This window comes from Podarcis melisellensis, assembly GCF_964234715.1.
Source record: "Podarcis melisellensis genome assembly, chromosome: 2".
In the NCBI taxonomy this organism is placed as follows: domain Eukaryota; kingdom Metazoa; phylum Chordata; class Lepidosauria; order Squamata; family Lacertidae; genus Podarcis; species Podarcis melisellensis.
The window spans coordinates 36551243-36561189 of record NC_138529.1 but is presented as its reverse complement, the minus strand read 5'-3'; the positions used below and the strand labels follow the sequence as shown (position 1 = coordinate 36561189).

Sequence of the window (9947 nt, the reverse complement as noted above, 5' to 3'; positions counted from 1 at the left end):
GGCAGACAACTTAATGACCTTTCAGCCCATTTCAGGATTTGTAACGCAGTGTGTTAGATGCTACATGAATAGTATCTCCACTGCTTCTTCCCCCCGTCCCCTCCTTAGATTGCATTTTATGGTATTGCAATCTGAATTCCTCAGAATTGGCCCTTCTGAATGAAGCTCATGGACCCCATTTTTAAATCCCCTGTTATAAGGAGTTATTGTAATAGGGAGGTTGTGATGCTTCTCCAAGTTAGTGTTTTTACTACAACCTTGCTGCATTTGTTGACATTGAAACATACTGGGAATGTGCCCGCTGCTGCTCATCATCCAAAGCAGTCTTATACATGGGGGGGGGGGTATCTTCTGCAAGAAATAATTTGTGTGGAGAGGAAGTAAAGAAGGAAATGGTGAACGACACTGCAATTCTGCACCTAAGAGTCCACTCAGAAGATGTAAGCCCTATTGAGTTTGGTGGGACTTACTCCCAAGGAAGTGTATATAGGGTTGCTGTCTAACACTCTTATTCCTGGTTAGACACACATACCTTCACCTGCACACACTGTGTGAATACAACGAAGCATCCTTCTTCTTTCTGTCCTGCAAAGAACTGAAAAGCAGAGGTGACATGCTGACATTCCTGCCTTTTGTATTCTGGGGGGAAGCATGAGAAAGTAAAGGCACAGTCTTAGATGTTTGAAAGTAGATTCATTTTACCAGAAATAACCAACTGATAAGGTGCAATAATTATTTTGCAATGCCTTTATCCAAGCTATTCATCTCTGCAGACAAGAAGGCAGGCATCTCTTTTGTCAGGCTCCAGTGACTGTGCCGTGAACATTTCACCGACTGGGGCTGCAGTTCATATTTTCAGTTCTTTAAAGTGAGTTATGGCGAAGAAACCATTTTCAGCTCATACATTCTCCACCCCCCTGAGCTAGCCCATAAAAGAGAAATACCAGGAGTGTGGGGGGCAGGGAGGCAGTGGCGGCAGTGTAGTTTGTGACTGACAGCTGTAGCTTCAGGCCAGAAAATTATTTTACCAGGTTTCTGCCACTCTTTAACTTCAAATATGGCTTTGTGTGACTGATTAACCATGTTTACATGGATACTTAGTGCTGACAGCTTCTACCCAGCTGATCCTGAGATACAGAGAGGAATGATCTGGTGTAACACTTAAATAATCTGTTCTGACCAATAAACATCTGTATCAAGCATATCATAGAATCACAGAATTGTAGAGTTGAAAGGTACCCTGAGGGTCATCTAGTCCAACCCACCACAATGCACATGGTTCCCCATCCAGTTTGAAACCATACCCAACCCTGCTTAGCTTTGCAAATTTGCTAGCAAAGCTGCACCTGAATTGTTTCCCCTGCCTCAACAAAACTGCATTTGTTTGGCATGTTTTGGCTTGACCCCGGGTAGCTCTAAGTCATGCCTCTCATAATGTCATCATGTCATGTTAGACCTGATATGATAAGAGAGGTGTGGTTGGTTGAAAAAGGCTTTAATGAGGAAGAATTGTGCCAGCCAGCTATTTAGTTACTTGCATTTCTTTCCCGCCTTTCTCCCACCATGGAATTCAAGGCAGTGTATGTGTGGTTTTTCGGCAATTTCCCATCCAGGCATTGAGCAGACTTAGACATGCCTAGCTTCAGCAAGCTGCTGTCCTTGTGTGCCTAGCTATGGAAGCTGAGGAACCTCCTTGGGTGTCTGGGTGAGGTAGTAGCAGGGCAGCTAAACAGAGTAAGAAAAGTATCATGCACCCAAACCTGAAACTAGCCTCAATGTACTCAGTACCATTTCCCCCAAACTCAACTGCTATGTTGGTTATCAACCGCAACAAGACACACATGATCACAAACTGAAGTCTTAGTTCTTTATTGATTTCACTTATTTCCCCAAACAACTGCTTGGGTGATATACTTCAAAACAACAGTAATAATAATAAAAAAACTTTTGACAAACAATGGTTCAATAATTTAAGTTGAAACGTCATGGGGTAGTTGGGGTGTATTACATGTTTTTTGTGATTGAGTGAGTTCACCCAAAGTTACATCTAAGGCAAAAAGCAGTGGATTGGCAACTCTAGGAGACATAAGAGGCAACTCCTAGGGGCTAAGGTCCCATTGGCTCCTCCAATAAAATATTTGAGCCCCTCCCCCAAGTTGATGGGCATTGCCATTCAAATGGTGCGCACACACTGTGTCTTGTGATTGATTGTGAGGGGCAGGGCTTACCTGGGCCCCTCCAATATTTTTTTGAAGTTGGCACCCCTGCTAGAAGATCATGCTCTTAAGTCAGGACATGTCTATCTTATGATACCCATTTGATACTTTGCATTGCATCTAACGGAGCACTAAGTGAATCTTCTGTCAGCACAAGGATTTTTGTGAGTGTTTTCCTCCTCCCCATGCACACCCCCTAGATCTGTTCTAGGGTTTCCGCCAAGCCTCTTGGGGAGGAGAGGGGGGAAAGACCTACTGTGCAAGCAGTGATGCTTGTGCTGATGGAACATTTTAGTAGAATGCCACCTTTGGTGGTTCCCTGCTTCTCTGCTTTTGCCATTTGACAACACAGCAGCCTCTCAGTCCAGGCTCCCATGAGGCTAGCCAGTGCTTGGAGGTGTCCCTCCCCCCTTCAGGGACTGCTGTTTTCCCCAGGAATGGGAGGGAGCACAAAGGTCTCTGTGTAATGCTGGCTGCTTGTGGACCATGATCTCCCAGAGATCCTCTGGAACCTGCTTCTCCTCTGGAAGTAGCCGCCGCTGCTGTTAAAGGATCGCTGCCTGTTCCTCAAGTACTCTTTGTAGTTTTTGGTCAGCAAGGTGTAGAGGAAAGGGTTGATGCAACTGTTGCTGTAAGTCAGGCACGTGGTCAGGTAGTTGATGTTCCTGGTGGCGTTATGAGACACTGGGAGGGGGTCGATGTATTGGGAGAGGAGGTGCCATATCCAGAAAGGCAGGAAGCAGGCCCAGAAGACCAGCACGATAGTGAAGATCAAGTACAGCACTTTTTGGTTGGGCAGCCTCTTGGTCTCTTTCAGAGAAGTCGTTTGGGACACCCAGTAAGTCCTTGCCAGCCGGATGTAAAGATACCCGATAACAACCCCGGGACCCACAATGCTCGTACAGAAGAGGATGGTGATGTAGATCTTGTAGGACAATTTGCTCCAGGTAGGGAGGCAGATGTTCTTGTCCTCTCTTACAAGCTGGATCATGATGAGCATCGGGAGGGTGAGGAGCAGAGACACAACCCAGATGATGACGGCAATGGCTTTCCGGTAGCTCTTGGACCTTTTCACAGTGTCCAGGGGCTTCAGCACTGCCAGGTATCTCTCTGTGCTCATCACCATCAAGGTGAAAATACTGGTGTGCATGGTGAGGAAATCCAAGCTGAAAAGGATCCGGCACCCAGCTTCTCCAAAGTACCATCCCCTGGTGAAATATGTCCCGACAATGAAAGGGATGGTGAGAAGGTAGAGTAGGTCTGCTAGGGCAAGGTTGATGATGTAGATGTACATAGAGGCAGAGTATCTCAGATAGTGGCACATCACCACCAAGGTGTAGATGTTGCCTGTCACTCCAATAACGCACATGATGGAGAGGATAGTCCCGATGGTGCAGGTGGCTATGAAGTCCTCTGTGGAGGCCCCATCCCAGGTTGTATTGTAGGAAATGTTGGGGTTGCTTCTGAGTAGGTTGCCCTTATCTGTGCCCACCCTCACTGTTGAGGAGACTGTGTCCTCCATCCTCTTAAATGATCTACCTCAGCAGCCCATGAACAGTGGAAAGTGAGTTCTTCTCAACTGGGTATTCCGGACACCATAAGGAGGGCAGAGCAGGCTTCATTTTTCAGCTGTTATCACTTGTGCCAAAGCAGAGGCAGCTTCCCCAAAGTTTACACCAAGTGGTTTACTCTAGAGAAAGGACATGAAGAAACAGTGTTAGGGTAGGGAGAATCACAGAACGGGAGGGCTGCAAAGGTGGAAGTTTCAACTACAGTCTAGATTGTGAGTCTGGATAAGCGACAGAGTTGCAAACTGGCAGGCAACCTGAGTTTCATTAGCTAGTTAGGAATTTGGCCCCTTCTCATTCTGATTTTCTGAACAGCTAGTCCAACTCTCTGCATTCGTAGAATGAGAGATTTGCTACCTTAGATACCTTAGATGCCTTAGGTGCCACCAGCAGATTACAGACATGTGCACTATCCAAGGTGCCAAAGGTGCCCTGTAGCAGGGGTGGCTCCCCCTGAGCAAATGTTTTTGGTCCTCCAAGACCCAAGCAACTTTTATGGTGATGGCAAGAGGGAAAACATTATAATAAACATGGCTCACTGTGCTCTCCTGGAGCACCCTCTGCTCATCAGACCCTCATCAATTGTATTCATATGTTGTGATCTTTGGATGAAGAGTAGTATACAAATTTTAATAATAATAGTAATGCTACTACTAATAATGGGACGTGGGTGGTGCTGTGGTCTAAACCACAGAGCCTGGGGCTTGCCGATCAAAAGGTTGGCGGTTCGAATCCCCGCGACAGGGTGAGTTCTCGTTGCTCGGTCCCTGCTCCTGCCCACCTAGCAGTTCGGAAGCATGTCATAGTGCAAGTAGATAAATAGGTGCCACTCTGGCAGGAAGGTAAACGGCGTTTCCGTGCACTGCTCTGGTTCGCCAGAAGCAGCTTAGTCATGCTGGCCACATGACCCAGAAGCGGTACTGCCTCAGCCAGTAAAGCGAGATGAGCACCACAACCCCAGAGTTGTCCACGACTGGACTTAATGGTCAGGGGTCCCTTTACCTTTACCTTACTACTAATAATAATGTAATCAGCAGAGAGGGGGGATTTGTGTCCCCATCAGCTGAGAGGAGGGGGCTTATTGTCTCCTCCCCAGACGACAAATGATTGATCTGATGAGCTGGTAGGGGATGATTTGCCTCCCCATTAGAGTGCTGTGCTAGACAGAGAGATTTAAATCTCTCCACCCACCCCAGGATTATTATTATTTTTTCCTCCTTAGCCCAGCACTGCGATGGGGATGGAAACCAACCCACTGGTCATCAGGCCAGTCATTTGATGAGGCGGGTGAGAACCCTTTCTTCTGTTAATCTGCTGAGGAGGGGGAACGTGTGTGTGTCTTTTGTCAAACGGGTATACATGTGCCCATGCAAGAATGTGGGATAGTCACACCTACTGCTTTCATTCAGACTCCAGAGTGTTGGCCAAGGATGAATGCAACTCTTGCAAAAAACCAGCAACAACATAAGGCAACCACCCTGGCTCTATAGACGAAGAATACATTTTACTAAATTGAACCCCAACAGCCTTTGGTAAACTGTTCACATTCTTTAATAATGAACCACCAATAATGAATTGTATTTCTATGTGGCTAAAGAAATGGCCACATGATTCAGCCTCCATTTTCAATGAGCCCAGGCTGACTTCCAGGCTTGTCATCAGTTTGGGATGAGGTGGCAATCGCAGGCATGCTGCTACTCAGTGGTTCGTCTTGGCATAACATTCTCATGTTGAACCATCATTTTTAAGACAGGCACATTTTCGAAACCTATGTGTACTGATTTGTTTTCTATCTTTTTTTAAAAATAGAAGACATTGGTTGGGACCCAGTCAAGAGTTTCTGATGCTTTGGCTGGTAATGGCGCACTGGCAGAAGTGTGCAACTGGGGTTCTCACTGCCAGTTTCCTACAACTCAACCTCCACAGTCTTCTCTTAAAGCCCTCTCAGCAAGAGTCCCTCATCTCACCTTGTGGCAAAGAATTTCACCAATTTGTTGCACACTGTATGAAGTTGATTTGTGGGATTGGCTACTGCCACAAAGTTGGGTGATGGTTTCAGAAGGGTGTCAAAGTGACAAACGCTAGAAAAAGAGGTCTTGTCAGCCTCAAGAATCAGACGGGCTGCTCAGAAGAACAGCAGGAGAGGGCCATTGCCATGTGGCCATCAGGTTTGGCATGGTGGGGAGCAGGATGTTAGATGAGAATATACCAGTGATCTTGTCCAGCGAAAGTGATTTCCATGTTCACCCCGAACAGCAGGGGTCTTCTGTGGGCACATTTGGAATTTTGAGATGGTGTAAGGTAGACTCACAAAATGAATGCTGCGGGACATGGTATAACACATGTGGGGCAGGATGCAACATCAGATGGCTGCCGTGGGATGGCATTAATGGCTGTCACACCTGAAAGAGCAGGAAAATAAAAAATGACCTGCTTCATCACCTGCCCCCTATCTGTAGACAGCAGGGAAAGGCACCTATACCAGCCACCACCACTCACAGAGAGAAGCTCCTTGCACCTTGCTTCTTTTGAGAAGAGATGAGCTGTTTGCTGCCCAATCCTGGCAACCTACGAAATGTGAGTGTGTTTAAGGGTGGAGGGGTGTTTGATGTAGGAGATGCTCAGCCAGTGCAAACAGGCAATGAGCAGGAAGAGGAAAGAGGCTGCTGTGCATTGTGGATTTCTGAAGGCATGTTTATTGAGCCCTTACACATAGGAATTACCAGTAGAAACATACCGTGCACAATTGACACCAAGTCATTTCTGCAACCGCATAGTTGGATTTTTGTGGGGAGCCGCTGCGACCACAGCAATTTAGCACAGAGAGAACACGTCACCAGTGCAAACCATGTTTCCCCCCATGATCTTGTACATCAAGGGTGGAGAACCTGTGGCCCTCCAGATGTTGTTCGATTCCAACTCCCATGATCCCTGACCATTGGCCATCATCAATGGAGTCCAACCACATCTGGAGAGACACAGGTTCCCCATCCTGGTTGTACATAAATGGGACAAGCTTGCTTGGAGAAAGAAAGGATTTTAAAATTTTTGAACTCACCCCAAGTTCACATTTAGGTCCAGTTCACATAAATGTAGCCAATAATAAGTGATTTTTTGAAATGGTCTGTACTGCCCAATGTTTGTTTTTGCGTTTCTTAACAATGTTTCCTGAGAAAGCTGAAAGCAGGTCACAGAAATATAGAATCATGCATGAAGTTTTGACAGACCTCCAAGACAAATTTGCTCCTCCCCACACTCTCTACTGATTTGGAGGGGGGCATCATTAATATATTTTGTTAATATTTCTGAGGAACTTTCAGGCTTTTGCCAGGAAGGAAAATATCTGTGCTGGAGACAGCAGGTGTTGAAAGTGTCACCAGCCTGGCTTGAGCACAGATCTGCCGCCCAGCACCCAGCACAATTCCTTACGTTACAAAGAAATGCGACACAGCAGGGGGCATTTTTGTCCAGACTTGGTAAAGGGTAACATTTTAAACTGAGGCTTGCTTCTTACCAGATGTGGAAGGAGGGATTCAAATTATCTTGTTTGCCTCTCTTGGGGACCACACACTTCTAAAGTTCCTCTATCTTTAACACCAGCAGTTCAGTCTTCATCAAAGAACAGGTCTGTGAGGCACTTCAGGCAAATTAGATCAATGCCTTCATAGACAAAAAGACTGAGACGGTCCGTTTGCTTTGATGCATATAGTACTACTCCAAGGTTTCAGGCAGCCTAGTCCTATGCCTTTTACCTGTAATGTAGCCCCACTTTGCATTCAACTTGCAGCTTTGACAAAATGCAAATAGCATTGGCTGGGGAGCTATTATCAGTATCATAGCAGGTATGGAAGGGGGATGTAACTGTTTCCTCCCCTGCTGCAGTGCTGAGGAAAATCCTTCTTCTGAAACTGGTATTTGTTTTGATGGTGAAATATCCCATTGGAGTCAAATTCCTCTTCTACACACACACACACGAAAAAGCTGCACATTCAATCCAGTGACACATATAATAATAACACTTCTAATTTGACCCAAGATATCAGCCCTAGTTTAGAAGTGGCACAAAGATGCTACTTCTAAAGTACATCTTGATGTGTGCTCAGTTTGGAAGCAGGCTAAAAACACCCGGACGATAACATACCTTCCTAACACTGAGAAAACACAAATGATCCTCCTGAGCTGAGGGTAAGAAGAAGAGAAAAAGACACAATTTTCATCAGCATGTCAAAAAAGAAGCACAGGCACACACAAGCACATACATACCATGTTTGCATTTTGATATCAACTGCCAATGCATAATGCAGCCCTCGGAGGCATTAATAAATAAGAACTATCCTTCCTAACCTTCAGCTACATCTTTCATCTCAGGTGACCAGCACACACATTTCAAGGAGTTTCCCCAGAAAGGTAAATAAATCCCATCCCGAAATGGAAATTCCAGATCCAAACCTGACTTCTGTGAAATTCCAGCTGATGAAGTTTCTTCTTGCGTGAGTGGAGTAAATAAATAATGGGTGGCTTGGTGAAAATGTCTCCAGAGGATCTTCCTAGGCACGAGGAAATGGTGCAAAATCCAGTGCTCAGAGCATCTGGGATGACTGTGTGAAAGAGAGCGAGAGAGTGAGAAACCTCACTAAGTATGTTTGAAATGTGTGCCCTCCCAATCCTTGCATTCACTTATGCCTGCTATTTATGCTGCTCCCCGTGACGCTCAACATTGTTGGACTGCAACTGCAGCAGGCGAGCTAGCCGGGATCTTCTCTCATTTTTTTTTTTAAAGAAGCAGCATTTCAAAAACCAAAGCTGGTTGCTAGCCCAAGAGACAGCAAGCCATGCATCACACATCAGGACTGTTTCATCCTGACTGAGAGGGCTACTTATATACTCCTTGAAACATTCTTAGCCTTTCCCCAAACAGATCTCTGTGTAGGGAGGGGAGGAGAGGGGATCCAATATTCTTTGCAGAAGCTTGGGAATAAAAATAACAGGTCTGGGGTTTGTGTAAGAAAGGGTTAAATCCTTCTGGGGAAGGTGCCAGCGGGAGACTTGGCATTGAGATTTAATTCCAAAAGGGAGCTGTGAATTTGTTTGGGTTGGAGGATTTATTGACAGCTGATCTACTACTCGGGTATCATAAGTGACACCTTTAAGACATGCTGTCCTGATGATAATAAACAGCTGTCCAGCTTGTTTAGGGCTCTCTGCTAATTTCTCTTTCGACTTGGGATGACTGTGGCAAACTAAAGGGGAAAAGATGAGCGGACTGCTTTGAAAATGAAAACTTTTTAGGACTGGGAGAAGCTGCTTAATGAAGATGGGGGGGGGGGGAAAAGGAGCTGAACGCAGGTAGGGGCTGCAGATGCCGAGCCAAATCACTTGCTCCCATTCCTCTCCTTCAAGAAACATTCATTGTTGACAGAATCATTCTCTGTTGGACCCTTTCCTGGAAGGTGGAACCTCTCCTTATACTGCCTTATTTTAAATTATTAAGCTTTGGAGCCTCTCAGAGTGCAGAGCTCAAATTTTCACAATAGTGCACTTTTCTGTAAAACTTATTTGTGGACTGATTAATAATGATCATGTTCAGATGTGGAGGCGTGTTATACTGGTGTGAGGATACACATGGCATGACATAACAGTGACCGATATAAGAATGGTGCTCTTTTTTCACAAAGCATCAAATTTATACTATATTACTGACTAATGCAAAATGATAATTTTCAAATATTGCGGAATGTGTACACACAGATATGCAGCCAATTTAAATAATTCTTTGAGCATGGTATAGAAAATAGTGGGTAATATACGACACAAGATATGAAGGCAATTCATAAAACCCTTCGGAACACCAGGATAGTTTTGAAAAACCCTACAGTTGTACTTTATAGAAATGTTCAACAATATACACATCTGCACAAATATTTGAAATTGTATGTCTCTTAGCTACATTTAATATTTTACACGTTTGTAGAAATGAAGTGGAACTTGGGGCATATGTTAAAAAGCTACAAGGGAGCAGTTCATGGCAAGTGTGGGGAGCTTCTGCGAGGGTTGTTGACAGGGGCTTGTATAGTCCATCACCTTTCTGAATCCAGCCCCAGCTTGCTCTGAAAGGAAGGGCAGGCTTGGACTCTTGTGTCTCTTCACTGCACTAAGAGCTCTT

At 45.2% G+C, this 9947-nt stretch overlaps 1 protein-coding gene across 2 annotated transcripts; it reads right to left on the bottom strand.

The window, feature by feature from the left end:
• Positions 1-1876: 1876 nt before the first annotated feature.
• Positions 1877-8642, bottom strand: LOC309362438 (urotensin-2 receptor-like). Of its 2 annotated transcripts, none has more exons than XM_081898032.1 (2): positions 8234-8642; positions 1877-3906 (listed from the first exon to the last, which is right to left on the bottom strand). In XM_081898032.1, exon 2 carries the CDS (start codon positions 3736-3738, stop codon positions 2629-2631), a length of 1110 nt encoding a protein of 369 aa, XP_081754158.1. In that variant the 5' UTR covers positions 3739-3906; positions 8234-8642; the 3' UTR covers positions 1877-2628. The 2 variants fall into 2 exon arrangements, with proteins under 2 accessions (XP_081754158.1, XP_081754159.1); XM_081898033.1 differs by having other exon boundaries at positions 8419-8642.
• Positions 8643-9947: the final 1305 nt, after the last annotated feature.

Coding starts and splice junctions, on each gene's coding strand:
- LOC309362438 (XM_081898032.1), bottom strand. CDS start 3,738: ATGGAGGACACAGTCTCCTCAACAGTGAGGGTGGGCACAGATAAGGGC.